Genomic DNA, 19,550 nt, shown 5'->3' on the forward strand with positions numbered 1-19,550 from the left:
AACTTTTAAACTACCAGAGCTACCTCGTCACTAAAGATTAGAATTTTAGTGTAGGATTGTTTGTCAATATGCACCCAAATGTGCTCTTAGAGTCGAGAAGCAGCATGATTGATCACTTTTTTGTACGAGCAAAAAAAGCAGGTGAATACCGAATGAGAGGATGATCAGGCACACGGTGAGACACAGGCGATCCTCACTCACTGACGTTGTGAGCGAAGCACAGCTGATGTGAAGCGTGTGAGTGCTTAAAAGCTCCCGTTTGCTTGCACAAAATAATTGTGGAAACGCAACTGGTGCGATTGTTTCTCTTTGAAATAGATTTGAGTCCTGGTGCTTTCAAGAGCTTCAGATTTTTTATAAGCAGCAGCAGCAGTCACTGCTTTCGCTTTTACCATTCTTTAAACAGATTATTAGTGGATCTAACATTAACAGTGTGCTCGTGATCATCCTTTCACTGTCGCACTCAGAATGTTTTCCACCTGCTTTCTTTCGCTTGCAGTTATTTTTGTTAATATGGTTTAATTATCATCCTTTACAATAACATTGCTTTAATAGGAGATTAACTCTCCATCTATCTATAGTTACCTGAGGATGGACAAACTACTGTGTATAGTCTTAGATAAATGAGAATAAGTCTTTTAAAATGTCAATTGTGTTTTTAGGAATATTTTTGTTGAATAAAAAGTGCATGTATACAGCTATATTTAGCTTGTTTTGACACACTTTTAAAAAAATTTGTGGCAGGGAAATAATTAGTTTAGTGTGGCCATAGAAAAATAATGGTAAATCCTTAGTTTTGAGCCTTAAAAAGTTATGTTAAGGAGAAAAAAGTTAAGGACATAACACATAATTTAAATCAAGTAATTTTAGCATGCCAAAGTCAAATTTATGCATATAAAATATATTTTCCTAACAACAAAATTGTGGCTGGTGAAAATGGCGAGTGGCTAGTAATGTTGGAAAACTACTAGCCACAGTGACTGGTGATCAAAAACGTTAATGTCAAACCCTGATTATATATAATATTTAGATAAAATATAATTTAATATAAACTTTATATAATAATAAAATTAAATATATATTTTTATTTATATTTATTTATTTACGTTTATTTATTTTTTTTATATGCATTTAGCATATTATTATTTATTATTTAGCATATTGCATTTAGCATATTTAGCATATACCTGTTAGCTTAAAATCAGAAAGTAATCTAAATATTTTTAGTAGTGTTCTTAAAAAGTGGTTAAAAGCAAAACAGCAGTGTTTGCACAAATAGTCTACTGTTAGTTTGTTGGATCATGTCGCCTTTGCTTTTGCCTTTGCTCCAGTAATTTTATGTAAAGAATTATGATGCTGTGTATATGTTTTTATTATAGTTCCATTTTGTCAATTTTGTCAAGCCTCCTGTGGACAGGTGTTGAGAATTAGCAAGTGTGCTAAAACACTTAAACAAATGCATTTGGTTGTCCAGTGTAATTGTGATGTCCATGTCAAATAAATAAATAAATAAATTTCATTTGGACTTTTATCTGATTTTTTAAACTATTTTGGCCACAAAACACTCTTTGTGTGCAAAAGTTAATATATTCTTTATACAGCAGTCCAAAGTTAAAATTTATTTTTTAAAAGAAATCTCTTCTGCTCACCAAGCCAGCATTTATTTCATCTAAAGTAAAGCAAAAACTGACAAATGTTGAAGTATTGTATTAAAAATATAATAATAAATTAAAATTATTAATAATAATTATTGTAATTGATGATAATAAAGTTTTTAATGGAGTTTGCATGTTCTCTCCGTGTTGGTGTGGGTTTCCTCCGGGTGCTCTGGTTTCCCCCACAGTCCAAACACATGTGCTATAGGGGAACTGATCAACTAAATTGTCCGTAGTGTATGAGTGTGAATGAGTGTGTATGGGTGTTTCCCAGTACTGGGTTGTGGCTGAAAGGACATCCGCTGTGTAAAACATATGCTGGATAAGTTGGCGGTTCATTCCGCTGTGGCGACCACTGATTAATAAAGGAACTAAGCCGAAAAGAATATGAATGAATAAAAATAATAATTCATTTATAATTATATAATAATAATTATAATAATAGAAATAAATTATATACATTATACATTTTAAATGTAATTTATTCGACCGTTTATTTCTTGTATTGTGATGCAGTTCCTAGAGAAACAGAAAATAAAATGAGAAAACAGTGGGCGTGGCTTGTTTTTTCTACTGTGAGCTGATTGGCTGTATTAAAGTAGGCGTTTTATTCAGAAAGATGTGGAAAAGGGTTTTGGGAGAGTTATTACAGTGTAACAGGCAATGTGAGCTAACAACATCAATATGGTTAGATTTGATGTCATGTGTACTTTGAACAACATTAACTGTGTGTGTGTGTGTTGTTGTTGGTCCAGATCCCTCAGTTCTTGTTGGATGACTGCAGCGCCACCGCAAGCCCCTGCCGCATCTTCTGCACACAGCCGCGCAGACTGGCCACCATTGCTGTAGCGGAGCGCGTGGCGGTGGAGAGAGGAGAGAATATCGGACAGACCATCGGCTACCAGATACGCCTGGAGAGCAGGTGCTCATTGACATATCACACAGACATATACACACACACACACACACACACACACATTTACATAATTACACTTGTGCACAGACAGAAGCACCCACACAAACAAATACATACTTTCAGACACACCTACATATACATACTTACACACACACACACACACACACTCAGGCACATGCACACACAAATGCATACACACAGACCCACTGACATATACACACACACATGTACTTACTCTCATGCACAGACACAAACACATTTATACACACGCACATATACACACACTCACATGCACACATGTCAACTTTATATTAGAGGCTTCTACTTTAATTAAAAAGTGTGTGCGTGCGTGCGTGTGTGCGTGTGTGTTTCTTTAGAGTTTCTCCTAAAACCCTGCTGACGTTCTGCACCAGCGGAGTCCTGCTGCGGACGCTGATGGCCGGAGATGAAGCCCTGTCCACCGTCACACATGTCATTGTGGTGAGCAGAAAATATGGCGTTCCTCTGAATCACAGAGTGTTTACTGAGGAGCTGCAGGTTTTCTGTAATCTGGATTGTGTTCACAGATTCCACTTGTAATTGAAGTAGAACTTAGATGGAGCCCAAACAATTAAACCCGAGCTTGTGCACCTTGTGTTTGAGCCTGACCCGTTCCAACACATTAACTGTATTTATAATCCCGAGTCCGATTTAAACCCGACCGATTATTTTAATATGTAGTCCGTTATATCAGACGTTCTCAACTACAATCCTGAGTAGTTTGAACTACAGAAATTAGTTTATATTTTTCTTAATCAATAATATAACAGTGACGAAGCATGTAAACTGCACTGTTTGTCTATTCAGAATGGATCGTGACAAAAGATGACACTGAAGGCTCTAGGGCTGGGCGATATTGCAAAAAAAATGATCACGATATCACGTTTCAAATCATTCGATATCGATAATTACTGAATATTTATATCTAATATCCATTTAGGAATATTAAGATTTATTTATTTAACCACTTTATTTTAATGTACCAACATTACTAAGGCAAATAGATTTAATAGTCAAAAACTAAAATATTTAAACCAAATATCTGATCTCTTCATAATAAAATAAACAGTTAAAGTGTTAAAGGGACTCAAGGGATAAAGGGATAAAGTGTGACAAAGTGTGTGCAATGGTAAAGCGTAAATACTGAACAATCAAAGCAAACTTTAAGGTGTGAATAATAATGATACAGTAAACAACACAAATTAAGATGATTAAAGCTGAGTTTTCCAGTAAGGGAATTAATCATCGTTATTCAAATACACACTGAACATTACAGATTGTGAATTTCATGGGGAGCTATTGGCTGGGATGCACAAGAAAAGTCTTGTAATCTCTAATTATTCATCTTAGTAGATCGCGCTGTGTCCTTGTTTCTCCACTTCCTCCATCAGTTCAGTAGATGCCACTGACTCTTGATATTGATTCAAGTGTACTTAGGTGGAAAAGGAGTTATTTCCATGTAGGGCAACAAGGTGTTGCACGACTAACCTAGATAGGGTGCCTGACCCATGTTTGAAAGTAATATTATTCTAAATGAAGTGTGCATGGGTAACCATGGGCTTGGCTAAACCAATAGTATTGGTTACATTTATAATAATGGCCTTGATCTCTGATTAGAAATGATATTGTCTTTACTCAAGGGTGGACATAATCAAGTCTTTAATCAAGGGTGGACTAATTAAAAATGCTTTAGAATGAGCAAGCATAGGAGCGGCCATCTAACAGTATTAGCCAATTACCTCTGTTTAATAATCAAGACTAACGAGAGTGTGACCGTCCTCTGAGCGACATGAGCACCTGAATGATCAAATGTAATAGTTACGAGTGAAGACAAAAGGTTCAAACATTTATCTGAATTATATAGTGATATAATCTTCTTAATGTTTTATGATTAGAGTCAGATAACACAGGGATAAATATATTGATATTCTAAACCACCTCATATTCAAATTGGAGTCAGATATGAGTTAAAGTTAAACTAAAATAACATTGTGCACCGGAAAGGTCGAACATGCAGTGAACCGTCATCCACCAGTGGACACTTTCATTGGGCCAACCGGGTGGACCTTACAACGGCACTTATTTTTGCATGTGTTGTTATTCTGTGCTGAAGTGAGAAGTGCGAGCGCATGGATTCCTTGACTATTTACAATGAACTTTGCGGTTGCGCTCTCCTGGCGTCTCTCGTAAAGGGTGACCATCAAACGTGCTCTCAGAGCATGACAAATGGACAAATCATTGCTGCAGCTCGGATGCAAGTTTATGGAGAAAAAAAACCGCTGCAGTGTTTGTCTGAGGTAATTAGTCTGCAGTAACTACTGAAATGTGTATATTCCATACAAAGTGTGAAGCAGATTGGGTAGTTCTGCTTTGCATGAGTTGCAGTGCGCATGGGGCATTCAGAAAAGTTCAGATGTTTTCAATCTTAGGTGTGCCTGGAAAATGCTGGGTTTTTGCTGCTGCTCATGCTCAATTAAAGTGACAGTGCATTGATAATTACCAAAATAACAATGAATGGCAGTAAAAAGCTGAAATTTTACTCAATAAATGCATCAATAAGATCCACTGTTTTACCTCTGCTTGCGTGCGCGGTGTGAAAGCCTGTCAGTGGAGGAGAGACTGTTGCAGGAGCTAAAGCGTAGCTGTGCATGACACGCGTTGCGAATTGCGCAACTTTGTAGACGCGTGTTTTGTTTAGGCGGACTTTGCTAAAATATTTGTATAATATTTCTAATTATGGCATAGCTTCCCATCCAATTAGCCTAATTAAGTAATGACTGAACAAAACACAGATGTGTAATCCAGGCCCCGCCCGAAGATAGTGGCAGGAAATATTGGCGCATGTAATGCGTCCTCATATACAGCTGAAGTCAGAATAATTCGCCTTCTGTATATTTCTTCCCCAATTTCTTGTTAAACGTATAGATTTTTCTTAGCACATCTCTAATCATAATAGTGTTAATAACTCATCTCTAATAACTGATTTATTTTCTCTTTGTCATGATGACAGTAAATAATATTAGACTAGATATTCTTCAAGACACTAGTATTCAGCTTAAAGTCACATTTAAAGGCTTAACTAGGGTAATTAGGGTAAAGTTAGGGTCATTAGGCAAGTCATTGTATAACAGTGGTTTATTCTGGAGACAATCCAACACTAATATTGCTGAAGGGGATAATAATATTGACCTTAAAATGACTTAAAACTATTAAAAGCTGCTTTTATTCTAGCTGAAATAAAGCAAATAAGACTTTCTCCAGAAGAACAAATATTAGAGGAAATACTGTGAGAAACTCCTGAATCTGTTCAACATCATTTGGGGAATATTAGAAGAGGAGAAATACATTCACAGGAGGGTGAATAATGTTGACTTCACCATATTAAAGCCAGGCTGCTGTGTGTTTGGTGTGTGTGCTGCAGGACGAGGTGCACGAGCGTGACGGATTGACGGATTTCCTGCTGACCAAGATGAAGGAAGTCCTGCAGAAGATGCCGAATCTCCGACTGGTGCTGTCCAGCGCTGCGCTCGACGTCAGCCTGTTCAAGCGCTACTTCGGCTCCTGTCCTGTTATTCACAGTCAGTACAGCATGTCTGTCTGTGTGTATGTGTGTAATGATGTGTCGGTAATTGTGTGTTTGTCATGATGTGTGTGTGTGTGTCTGTAATTGTGTGTATGTCTGTATGTGTAATGATGCGTATATGTCTGTGTATGTGTGTAATGATGTGTCGGTAATTGTGTGTTTGTCCTGATGTGTGTGTGTGTGCCATGATGTGTGTCTGTATGTGTAATGATGCGAATATGTCTGTTTGTGGGTGTGTGTGTAATGATGCATGTGTCTTTGTGTGTAAAGATGTGTGTGTGTAACTGTATGTCGTGCGTCTGTATGTGTAATAATGTGTATATGTGTGTAATCGTGTGTGTAATAATGTTTGCATGTAATGGTGTGTGCATGCATGTGTATGTGTGTGTGTCTGTTAACACGTGTGTGTCTGTATTTTTAATGATGCGTATATGAAGTGTATAATTGTGTGTGTGTTTAATGATGTGTGCATATAATGTGTATATATATATATGTATGCATGTGTGTGTGTGTGTGTGTGTGTGTGTAATGATGTGTCTAATGTGTGTGTTTAATGTGCATCAATGATGTGTATCAGTGTAATGGTGTCAGGAATGAGGGTTTGGGGTGTGTTTGATCAGATATTAATGATGAGTTCATTAATAATCGTTCTGTTTGTCAGTCAAAGGCTGCCCGTATGAGGTGAAGCAGCTGTTCCTGGAGGACATCCTGAGGAGCACCGCATACACAAACAAGGACATGATCAAATACAAGAAGGAGGCGCAGAAAGGTGATTATTATTATAACACACACACACACACACACACACACACACGCTTGTTGTGTTTACTTTTATTGCTGCAAAAGTACAGTACAATACATAACAATATAATGTCTCCAGAACTGAAAACACCATTCATTCATCCATCCATTTTTCCTCTGCTTAGTCCCTTTTTCTGTCTGGGATCGCCACAGCGGAATGAACCGGCAACTATTTCCAGCATATGTTTTACACAGCAGATGCCCTTCCAGCTGCAACTCAGTACTGGGAAACACCCATACACACTCATTCTCTTTCTCTCACACACACACACACACACACACACACACACTCATACACTACCCCTATAGCGCATGTGTTTGGACTGTGGGGGAAACCGGAGCACCCGGAGGAAACCCACACCAACACGGGGAGAACATGCAAACTCCACACAGAAACACCAACTGACCCAGCCGGGACTGCATAATTTGATAATATAAAGATCAAGAGTGTGTGTGTGTGTAATGATATGTGTCTAAAAATAATGATGTGTGAATGTGTGTATCTAACGATGTGTGTGCGTGTGCGTGTGTGCGTGTGTGTTCAGAGGAGAGTCAGCAGTGTTCTCTCAGTGAGTGGTGTGAGCGTGACGTCCCGCAGGCTGATCCTCCAGAGCGTCCGACGGCGTGTGTGCTGCAGGACAACCAGCTGCTGGACGACGGAGGAGACAGTGTGTTCAGTCAGATGGTACAAACACACGGACGGACACAGACGCACTCGCACACACACACACACACACACACACACACACACACACACACACGCGCACACACACACACACACACACACACACACACACACACACACACACACACACACACACACTTTCTTTTTAACACACACTCACTCACACACACACACATACATATAAACACTTATAAATATAAAGAAAGAAAAAGGCAAAGGAGCACATGCGTTTACTAGGGAATCATTGAAATTAAAATTAATTACCAAACCCGAAACAGAAAATTCTGGATGCAGAAAAAATCCGTTTTCATCGGCCTAAACTTCTGTGCATCCTCCGTTTTTAAAGGAACACTCCACATTTCAGGCTCATTTCAAGAGTTCGCCCTTAGCTGATGATTGATTTATAAAGCGTGTTTGGCATGCTGACCTGGGAGAGAGCCTTGAGCTCATGAGATCCTCGAGCTCGGGGCTCCCTCCCGTATGCAGGGCGAGAGGGGAGTTTAAGCTCAGGTAGGTCTCGAGAACTCCCCTGCTTGTTAATTGTGAATGCAAATTATGAATAACAATGGAGAGAATATTACTGATTAATCGCTCGTCTATGGTGTTGATTTGGTTTGGTCAGTTTACTAATGTTACATGTTTTTGGCCTGTGGGAGGAAACCGGAGAGCCCGGGGAAAACCAATGCAAACACGGGGAAAACATGCAAACTCCACAGAGATATATATATATATATATATGTATATAGATATATATAGATATATATATAGAGAGAGAGGGAGGAGAGAGAGAAATGTTGTTGTTTTTCCTGCTGTTCAGATTGAGAAGGACGTGTCGTCTCTGGAACCGTGGCTGCTCAGAGAAATGGACTCCTGCATCTCCAGTATCTTCCTGAATCAGGATGCAGACGCTTTCACACAGCTCTTCAACCTGATCCTGAACGAGAATATCAGCGGTACGAGTGTGTCTACGTGTGTGTGAGAGAGTTATTGTCCATGTGTGTGTATAACAGTGTTTGTGTGTGTGATTTTTATTTTTGCTTATTTATGTGGTTTAATACAGAAGTGTGTATAATGACATGGCCTGGGTATTATCTGGTTTATAAGGACATGTCTTGTGTCCTCATAATTTAAAACTGTTTGTCCTAATCATATTTAACAGTCTTTTGACATTCAGATTTTGTCCACAGGTTTGCGGTAAGGGTTGGGGTTTGGGGTAGGATCATATAATAAGTGTTTTTTTACTGCATAAGATACACTTACGCCTATGGAGAGTCCTCATAAATCACAAAAAACAACTGGTGTGTGTAACTATGTGTGTGTGTGTGTTTTAGTGGACTACAGACACAGTGAGACCAGCGCGACTGCACTGATGGTGTCTGCAGGACGGGGATTCGTTAGTCACATGGAGCAGCTGCTGAACATGGGAGCAAATATCAACATCAAAGCCTCCAACGGCTGGTCAGCACACACACATATTTTTACACATACACACACACCGATATAAAAACACACACATTATTACACACACATACATACTAATGTATACACACTGATACACTTGTACGTCATCACACACGCACATGCATACACATACACACACAGATATACACTCACCGGCCACTTTATTAGGTACACCTTACTAGTCCCAGGTTAGACCCCTTTTGCCTTCAGAACTGTCTTAATCCTTCATGTCAGAGATTCAACAAAGCTACTGAAAATATTCCTCAGAGATTTTGCTCCATATTGACATGATAGCATCACACAGTTGCTGCAGATTTGTCGGCTGCACATCCATGATGCCAATCTCCCCTTCCACCACATCCCAAAGGTGCTCTATTGGATTGAGCCCTGGTGACTGTGGAGGCCATTTGAGTACAGTGAACTCATTGTCATGTTCAAGAAACCAGTCTGAGATGATTCACGCTTTATGACATGGTGTGTTATCCTGCTGGAAGTAGCCATCAGAAGATGGAGACACTGTGCTCATAAAGGGATGGACATTGTCAGCAACAATACTCAGGTAGGCTGTGGCGTTGACACCATGCTCAATTGGTACTAATGGCCCCAAAGTGTGCCAAGAAAAGCTCCCCCACACCATTACACCACCACCAGCAGCCTGAACCGCTGATACAAGGCAGGATGGATCCATGCTTTCATGTTGTTGAGGCCAAATTCTGAGCCGAGCATCCGAATGTGGCAGCAGAAATGGAGACTCATCAGACCAGGCAACGTTTCTCCAATCTTCTATTGTCCAGTTTTGGTGAGCCTGTGTGAATTGTAGCCTCAGTTTCCTGTTCTTAGCTGACAGGAGCGGCACCCGGTGTGGTCTTCTGCTGCTGTAGCACATCTGCCTCAAGGTTGGACGTGTTGTGTGTTCAGAGATGCTCTTCTGCAGACCTCGGTTGTAACGAGTGCTTATTTGACTTACTGTTGCCTTTCTATCAGCTGGAACCAGTCTGGCCATTCTCCTCTGACCTCTGGCATCAACAAGGCATTTGCGCCCACAGAACTGCCGCTGTTAATTTCCTGCACTGGTTTGAACAGCTCCATGTGTGTCTTGTATATCAGCTGGTTTATTTTCTTCTGCTCATGTGTGTTGTGTTTGTGTTTGTGTGTGTGTGTTGTGTATGTTTTTCAGGACGGCTCTTGATTGGGCAAAACACTTCAAGCAGACAGAGGCAGTGGATCTGCTGGAGTCTCATATGTAAGTGTGCGTGTAAATGCCTTTGTATGTATAATTATATATGTGTGTTTATGTCTGTTATTGTAGTTGTGTGTGTTTAGAATATGTCTGTATGTGGTTGTGTATTCAGTGTGTTCATATGTGTGTCAGCATGTGTGTGCGTGTTCATATGCATGTGCTCAATTCAGTTCAATTCCCCTTTATTTGTATAGCGCTTATACAATGTAGATTGTGTCAAAGCAGCTTCACATAAAAGGTCACAGTAAATAGGAACAGTGTAGTTCAGATTGTAGTGTTTAAGTTGAGTTCAGTTTAGCTCAGTTCAGTGTGGTTTAAAAATAGTTAATAGTTCATGGTGTTCATGTGTGTGTGTGTGTGTGTGTGTGTGTGCGCGCGCGCAGCTGGTGTGCTGAAGCATCTCCGCAGGACGAGGCATCTCTGCTGCAGAACTCCTGTGAGCTGAGCTGTGAGGATCAGGAGCTGCTGAAGGCCTATCACCACAGCTTTGATGACGAGAAGGTGGACCTGCAACTCATCCTGCACCTGCTCCACAACATCTGCCAGAGCTCTGACCAGGGTGAACACACACGCACACACGCACACACACCTGCAGAACACACAACCAGCTGCAGATTCGTTGATTGGTTCCTGTACTTGAAGGCAGGCTTTATTCCCATATAATGATCGCTGATTGGCTACTGTACTAGAAGGTGGGCTTTATTCACCATATAACGATCGCTGATTGGCTCTTGTACTAGAAGGCGGGCTTTATTCACCATATAACGATCGCTGATTGGCTCTTGTACTAGAAGGTGGGCTTTATTCACCATATAACGATCGCTGATTGGCTCTTGTACTAGAAGGCGGGCTTTATTCACCATATAGCGATCGCTGATTGGCTGCTGTACTAGAAGGGGGGCTTTATTGACCATATAGCGATCGCTGATTGGTTCCTGTACTCTCAGATATCGTAACGTAATTTGTAATTGGTTAAATCCTACACATAACGCTCATATTAATCCTGCTATTTGTTGTTATGTTTAGGTGCGGTGTTGATTTTCCTGCCCGGCTACGATGAGATTGTTTCTCTAAGAGATCAAATCCTTTTTGACGATAAAAGATTTACAGACCATCAGCAAAGGTGAGTAAATGTGAAAAATACATTGTGATTAAATAATAATCTTTATTAAAATTCTATCGTCTGCGTGATGACGTTTGAGCTGAGTGATTTGACACGATTCAGCAGTCTACATGTGTTTGTTGAAACATACGCTTCGAATATCACAAAAGATACAATAAAACACTCCGTATGCCTCTTCGGACTGGAGCTGAATAGATGTATACTCTGTATATCCTGCATTTTGCGTCCTGAGTTGAGATTGAACATATCTCGTGCAATCGTTGCATAGTACCACATAGTAGACAGTCTGCAGTTGTGTTTTCAAAGTCCCACATACTTAGTAAGTTAAAAATAAGCTTTAAAATAACCATTGGAGGGAAACTATCATTGTTTTCTTACTATGTTGTTGTTTATCAAACACAGCCTGAGGCATGAATATTAATGATCTTAGAGCTACTTACAAGTCTGTGTTCTCTTGATGACATCAGGTCCGGATGAACAACCTAAAGTAGTCATACATGCATATGCAGAGGGTGTAGCCCGTGAGTCTCTTCACACTATATTTTGTCCTCTTATTGGCGCGTTGTCCACTGGAGTTTTACACCTGTGGAATTTATATGATAACCAGTAAACGGTGTTGTCTGGGGCTAACGTTATGGCCATTTCCATAAACTTGTCCCTTATTAATCGACAATGCATTGCTATAGCCAGATTTTCATTCTTTAACATTTACAGTTGAAAGGAAGACCAGTCAATTACCCTTATTAATACTGCTACTACTACTACTACTACTAATAATAATAATAATAATTATTATTATTATTATAATAATAATAAATAATGTGTTGTTTTAACCAAATCTGAGTCAAATATGTGCAAACCCAATGTTTGTTTAATGCACAGCTGAGGTGTATCGTTCACTCTACTTTATTACATTATAAAGATGTGCTTTGTAGTCTAATAATTATAGTCTAATTATAGTCTAATATCAACAGCCTGTCTTCAATTATTCCTCACATAATATCTAACCACTTTAGTTTTTTATTACTTTATTTTATTGAGAACGTTTTAAATTTTTACAACAGAACATTTAGCATTTAAAAACGTACAATTTTACAGTATTCCACATGAAATAATAAACAAATACAAAAATATTAATAAAATTAAAGACACAACATTGGGGGGTTATCATTGTCCCAGATTCAATGCATTCAACAGTTGTTAACAAATAAACAGCCAAATAAACAGCTTTTATTGAGCTAATAAGTGATTCTTTCTGAAACATAAAGAAATTATTGTAACTATTAGTTTTAGTACGGGTGATTTTTGTGTTTGGCTTGTCTACATTAGTTATCTGTGCGTGTTTGAAATCTCTGATAAAGTGTACAAAATATGTTTTGATTAAATAATGTTTAAACTATATTTATCTAAAAAGCCTAATAAGATGCTTACTTTTTAATTCATGAATGATCATTTGACACTGATGAGTAAAGATAATAAACATTTAGTGCTTAATCACTATAAAGCCTCTGACAAAGCCTCTATTTTCAGGTTTCAGGTGTTCGTCCTTCACTCCAGCATGCAGACGTCAGACCAGAAGAAGGTTTTGAAGAACACTCCTAGAGGCGTCCGCAAAATAGTACATATCTCTTTCTCTCATTTATTCAGGCATTTATTATCATCAACTAGTCAATAGTTTCACCTTAAAACAAGCAAAATAATCTTGCCAATCTTGTCATTTATAATCTGCCAATGTGGGAAGCAAAATAAACTGATCTCAGAGCGAAAATAAGATTATTCTGCTTCCCCCTCTGTCAGATTATTTTGCTGCTTTTAATGAAAAAATAACTCCATTTTGACTAATTATTTCTGAAAACAACACAATCTGTTTGTCTAGAAAACGCTTCTTGATTTAAGAATTTGTAGATATTTGTACTAGAAACAAGTCAAAAACTTTAAGTAAGTACATTTTTTTGCAGTGTTTTAGAATTTAAAAGTCTGAGAAATTTATGTTTGTTTTGTCCAAGTCATGAAAAATCAGGGAACTTTATATTAGTTTGTCATTTTAGCCACAGCCGTATCACCCTGCAGCCCAAGAGCGGTTACTCACTGAAGCTAAGCAGGGCTGAGCCTGTTCAGTAGCTGGATGAGAGACCACAGGGGAAAACTAGGTTGCTGTTAACAGTGGTGTTAGTGAGGCCAGCAGGGGGCGTCCTAATGCCCCAGTATAGTGAAGGGGACACTATACTGTCAGTGAGCGCCGTCTTTCAGATCAGATGTTAAACCGAGATCCTGACTCTCTGCTCATTAATAATCATGGCACTTCTGGTAAGAGAGTAGAGGTGTAACCCTGGTGTCAGCCCTTACCCATCATGGCCTCCCAATCATCCCCATCCACTGAATTGGCTCTATCACGGTCTCTCCACTCAACCTATTGCTGGTGTGTGGTGCAGCACTGGTGCTGTTGTCCTGTGGCTGCCGGGAGCATCATCTAAGTGGAGTTGCACACTGGTATAGGTGTGGAGAGACCCCCCCCCCCCCCCCCCCCTCATGATTGTGAAGTGCCTTGGGTGTATGGCCATACACGATAAATGCGCCATAGAAATACACATTACGTTAGATTTACATTTTACTTTACTTCCCATTTATTAAAATAGGTTTTTTTTAATCTGTACTATGTTTTTTTATCATGGTGTTTCATGTGTTTTGCCTGTTGCTTTGGTTAGGCTATTTTTCTCTGGCTGATCATTGTTCAACCCTCCTAGATTTTGTGCAAATAAAAATAATTATATAATATAAATATAAATCATGATTTTTTTTTGTAGGCTAAAATGATATTGCGGTGACTTATCTCAAGATTTGTTTCAATATTCACATCATTTCCTGTTGTTTTGTTGTGAAATAGACACATAATTACACATCTTAGTAGTTTTTTTGACCTCCAGATCTGCTCTATTCATTGTAGGTTATGGAAATTCAGCTTTTTAGTCAGTGAAAGTCAGGGAACACTCTTAAAAATCTAATGTTCGGCTTGTAACCCTGTTTATAGTTGTTTCACGCAGATTAAACTAAATTAAATCATTAAAATGAACGTCTTCTCGATCTCCAGATTCTGTCGACGAATATCGCAGAGACCAGTATTACCGTCAGTGATGTGGTGTTCGTCATCGACTCCGGAAAAGTCAAAGAGGTTTGTTTGTTCGGTTTTTCTAATCAAATAATGCTGCTCAAGTTTGCTCAGTTGTTTATAATTCTGTATTACTGAATAAAGGCTCCAGCTTTGATCACATACACACAATTATAATATACAATAATCTTTTGTTCATCCCTTTCCATTTCAGTTAGAGTTATACCCAGATATGTACAAATTATTACAAAATCGTCACCCAAACTATTCGCTGATTTAAATATTTAACAGCGCAAGTAAAATGTTCACAGTATTTCTTATTGTATTTTTTCCTCTGGGAAAATCTCATTTCTTTTAGTTCGGCTGAAATAAAGCATGTTTAAATTAAAGGAGACCTATTATACCTGTTTTGACTAGACCGAAAATGCGTCTCTGCTGTGTCTAGAGTGTGTGTGTTTCAGTTTGAGCTGAGAATAGCACACAGATAATGTTCTCTAGCTCTCTGAAACTGACCCCTTCAGGTTTTGATCCTAATTGTGGCGTTTTGGTGACTGTCACTTTAAATGCAAATGAGATTGTGCTACAGATGCATATGCATAAGCATAGCGACAGATGTAAAACAGCAGTGTGTGTGTTGTCAGTGCTGGTCAGGTGTGCTTGATGCTTCTGTCAGTCTATGTCGCTCCTGTCGCTGTTCATCTAAAACTCCACATCTATAATCCTCTTAGTCTATGCTGACATTATCTTCAGCAGCTCAAACACTCTAATGGCTAATGGACAGACGGCTGCTTCTCACTCAGGGCTGCTGTTTATGCTAATGAGATGGAGAGATGGGCACTAGTGGGCGGGGCTTTCCCCTTCTGATGACACATACAAAGGGAGAATGTCAATCAAAGTGTTTCATTCATCAAGTCTGATTAGAATAAACACAATTAATACATGTTGACTATTAGAGGCTGGAGATATTCACACACTGCTGTGTTTAAACCCCTTATAAAAGTGATTTTTGCATAATAGGTTCTCTTTAAATGAAATGAAGTCAAATATATATATATATATATAGTATATTCCTGCTTTGCTGTGGACTCTTCAGTGCGTCTCTGAACAGGTAAAGTGAATCTGTGTGTATCTGTAAAGTGAATTGGCTGTTGTGTTTGTGCTACAGAAAGCGTACGACGCTCTGAATAACGTCACCATGCTGAAGATGGTGTGGATCTCGAAGGCTAGCGCTCTGCAGAGGAAGGGCAGGTCAGTCTGTGCAGAAAATCACCATTACACACTGAAGATGTCTCAAAAGAGTCAAAGCATAATGAATCTTGTCTGATAAACTGACCAGTTGAATTCATAAACGGCTCATACAGTATATTTAAAGTGTCCTAATATTGTGTTGAGTCTCCTACTATAGCTTTAAATGCTTCCAAGCTTAAAAACCATTGTCATTTTCCTATAAGATGGTTTTAGTATTGGAATCATTTTGAACGATTTTGACGATTCATTTGAATCAATTCAGAGCTTCATGTCTGTAAGCCCCTCCCCCTTCCATACACCAGCTCTGTACTGATTGGTCAGCTGAGTCGAGTCTTTTAAAGTGGCCATTTCAGAGTGTTCTTATTGTGCAGGAGGCGGGATTATGCAAATGAGTTACTTTGATTATGTGGATGTAGATCAGCAGCAGGTAAAAAGATTCCGAAATAAACCGGTTTCAGGTAAGCGTGTGTTTGTTAAAGAGTGTGTGTGTGTGTTTTGTTTAGAGCGGGACGCTGCAGGCCGGGTGTGTGTTTTCATCTGTTCAGCCGGCTGCGCTTCACTAACATGCTGGAGCACCAGATTCCACAGCTGCTGCGCATGCCCTTACAGGTACACACACATGCACATACACACAAATACACATAATGTGCCTACACACACACGCACACACACATATAAATGCAAACGACCATGCACACATATGTCCATACTCAAACAGACACTCTCATAATTATGTGCACAATCACATGCGCACAGACACTCACATACACACGTGCACACACATGCGCACTCACACACACATAGATGCAGACTCTCTCTCTCACACACACAAATACACACGTAGCTCATACAACACAACACCATCAGCTTTGGTAGATGCTAGTAAACCTTCAGAATGATTTGCTATGGAGGTACAGGTAGAGTTCATTAATAAAGACAGAGGAGTGTTTCACATCTACAGTTGGTCGTTCAGCAGACACTTGGAGGATGCTTTCACACTAGCACTTTTGATCTGCACCCTTGTTCGTTTGACGTCAGAGTACGGTACGTTTAACTAGCGTGAACAATGTCGTCTGAACTCCGGTGCACACCCACAAACCGTACCCGAGTCCGTCTGAAAGAGGTGGTCTGGGGCAGGGACATTTTAAAAGTGGGGGGGGGGGCAGCTGAATGAGATCCAAAAATTTACGTTCATATAAATATTAATCACCGGATTCTAAAAGGTCTGTCTGTCCCCCCACGGCTGCTACGCCCCAGGTTTGGGGTACAGTTAGTGTGAACTCTGATCCAGTTCACTTCTAATATGAATGCAATCTGACCAAATAACGGAAGTGAACCGCCAACTGTACAACAGTCAGTCAGTCAGTCAGGCAGTCAGTCAGTCACATACCCTGGTGACAAGTCAGACTGACCCAGAGCAATCATTAGCTGCGTTTCTACTATCGCGCCTGAAGCGAGCAAGCCAGGGCCAGTCGCATTTCCACTGTCACTACCGCGGCCTGATCGGGCCAAAGCGGGGCTTTCTCGGGGCCAGCGGCTGTGCTTTTTTGGCCCACCGAATACCTTGGGCCAAAGAGGGCCAGCTGGGGCTTTGGGGCGGAGTGAAAGAGGCGGACTTTGCCCGAGTCTGGAAAAGATGGCGTGCCGCCATTACACTAGTTTTCCGATCGCACACGAGAACATGCGGCAAACAAATAAATGAATAAGGGAAAGAAAACATATAGCTGGTCAGTTAAGATAGGCTGTTCCATTAATCACCTTATAGGCTAGGGGTCTTTTTGCTAATGTTAGCCCTTTTGTTTCCCTTTTAAATGTAAGGCTGTTGGACAAAAAAAACAAGTCTTAATTTATAAGTGACTTTTCTTTGCTGCGTCCTCCTCGATGTTCCATTAACGCAATAATCTTTACACCATATTAAAGACACAGCAGCCAGTAAAGGTTGTCCAGAGTTCTTGTCAAGTTTAAAAGGTGTGTTTGTGCGTGATATGTGCGCGTTTAGACACCTGTATGTGTGTGAGAGACCGGGCAAAAGAGCGCTCGCTTCACAGCTCTGGTGATGCCTCGAGCGGCTTTTTTCCTTTAGTTATTTTGTAGATAATACTTTTGTAGATAATACTACTTTACTAATGACGTGTCCACTTCTGTAGGCTCAACACTATAGTGTCATGTCTAGATAAAATAGCCTGAGCTATATTGAAATCATTTAAAGAATTACAAATATAGGATATAATAAAATCACATTAAATAAATAAACCAATATAAAACTAGAACAAGCTAGCTACAGTGTAGGTATATACAACACATAAATTAAACCGTCTTAAAGCCATATTAAACTTTCATTTTACAAAGGCCTCGCTGAAAAAAAGATTTTAGAAATTTTCTAATAACAATAAACACCAGAGGAGTTTTAAAATATAATTTATAAAGTATTTGGAGAAGATGATATTAATCAAATCCTGCAAACAGAGCATTATTGGGTGAGTGAAAGCAGAAACTAGGCTACCTTTTTTCTGTCATCCAGTCCTGCACGGCACCGCTTTACAAACACATCGGGGAAAACTGCAAATATAAAATGTGTTTTATGTCCTCAAACAAGTGTTTATGTGTTTATATGACGTGGTAAAATTAAAAAATGACATTTTAAATGTAGAGCTCTATTAGTGAAAAGCTGCTGAGTGCAAAGAAATATAGCCTATAGCTATTTTATTACTGCATCTTATGTGTTGAAACACTGAACACTTTACTTAAGATCACTGAATAATATACAACATCCTTAAATAAAGGGGAATCCCCTATTAAGTGTCATATAGCCAAGTGAAAAATCAATATGTTTCAGGTCTCTTTGGAGCATTTGGGCTGAATGTTTGACAGCGTCTATCTAAATGAGGATGTTATAAAATACATTTTCTACTGAGTTATTAACGGAGAATTTCTGTGGTTTTATATTATGGATGGGTGCGCTAACTGCGCTGGGTCATCCCTCCGTTAGTGGCGAGACCACTCGATGCACGATGCCAACAGTCAGTCGGCGAGTAAACGAATATGATGAATGACAACACACAGGCATGTGCGTATAGACATATAATGTACTGCTGTACAGTAACGTGTCATTTGTTTGTTTGGCTTGTCTTCATTTTACTCGTTTCGTGATGATGTGATGGCGTGCTTTATCTGTCTGATTCCCACTGACGTTTGATTTTGGGGAATGTTCTGGGGGCGGGGTTTGCGTGTCGCGCTGCGAGCTACTAACCTGACAGTGGCCTCACTGCTCAACCTCCCGGTCGGTTGGCCTGGCCCGACAGTGGAAATGCAGCTAATGATAATGTCTGCTTGTCTCCACCAAAATAACGACTTCTGCAGACATCGCGTGATGTTCTGAACGTTTTTAATGTTTAAAGTCGAACTTGGGTTTGGACCAGGCAATTGAACCAAGTGTGAAAGCACCCTTAATCAAAGTGACTAATGAACTGTCAGTGCTCAGAGAATTTGAGGAGGGGGGGGGGTGTTTTTATTTTTATTTTTACATTTTATTTTATTTATTAATGTGCTCAGATTATCACAGAAGAGTAGGTTTTTAGTTGTTATTTGAATAATTGCAGTGAATCAGCAGTCTGTGTGGGAATGGGAAGTTCATTTTACCAGCGAGGAACAGTGAATGGAAGCTCCAGTATGGTGATATTGAGTCTTCTGTGT

At 39.5% G+C, this 19,550-nt stretch overlaps 1 protein-coding gene across 1 annotated transcript in view; it reads left to right on the plus strand.

Moving 5' to 3' along the window:
• Positions 1-19,550, plus strand: part of ythdc2 (YTH domain containing 2) — a 42,509-nt gene that overhangs the window by 7,580 nt on the left and 15,379 nt on the right. Inside the window, exons 6-19 of the mRNA XM_056457188.1 lie at positions 2,411-2,577; positions 2,949-3,051; positions 6,032-6,188; positions 6,855-6,962; positions 7,540-7,679; positions 8,497-8,632; positions 9,011-9,137; positions 10,318-10,383; positions 10,764-10,939; positions 11,407-11,503; positions 13,034-13,121; positions 14,592-14,672; positions 15,775-15,857; positions 16,361-16,466. Of these exons, the coding sequence (XP_056313163.1) occupies positions 2,411-2,577; positions 2,949-3,051; positions 6,032-6,188; positions 6,855-6,962; positions 7,540-7,679; positions 8,497-8,632; positions 9,011-9,137; positions 10,318-10,383; positions 10,764-10,939; positions 11,407-11,503; positions 13,034-13,121; positions 14,592-14,672; positions 15,775-15,857; positions 16,361-16,466 (1,635 nt within the window). The remainder of the gene's footprint in view (positions 1-2,410; positions 2,578-2,948; positions 3,052-6,031; positions 6,189-6,854; positions 6,963-7,539; positions 7,680-8,496; positions 8,633-9,010; positions 9,138-10,317; positions 10,384-10,763; positions 10,940-11,406; positions 11,504-13,033; positions 13,122-14,591; positions 14,673-15,774; positions 15,858-16,360; positions 16,467-19,550) is intronic.

Source organism: Danio aesculapii, chromosome 5 (genome assembly GCF_903798145.1).
Source record: "Danio aesculapii chromosome 5, fDanAes4.1, whole genome shotgun sequence".
NCBI classification, from domain to species: Eukaryota; Metazoa; Chordata; class Actinopteri; order Cypriniformes; family Danionidae; genus Danio; species Danio aesculapii.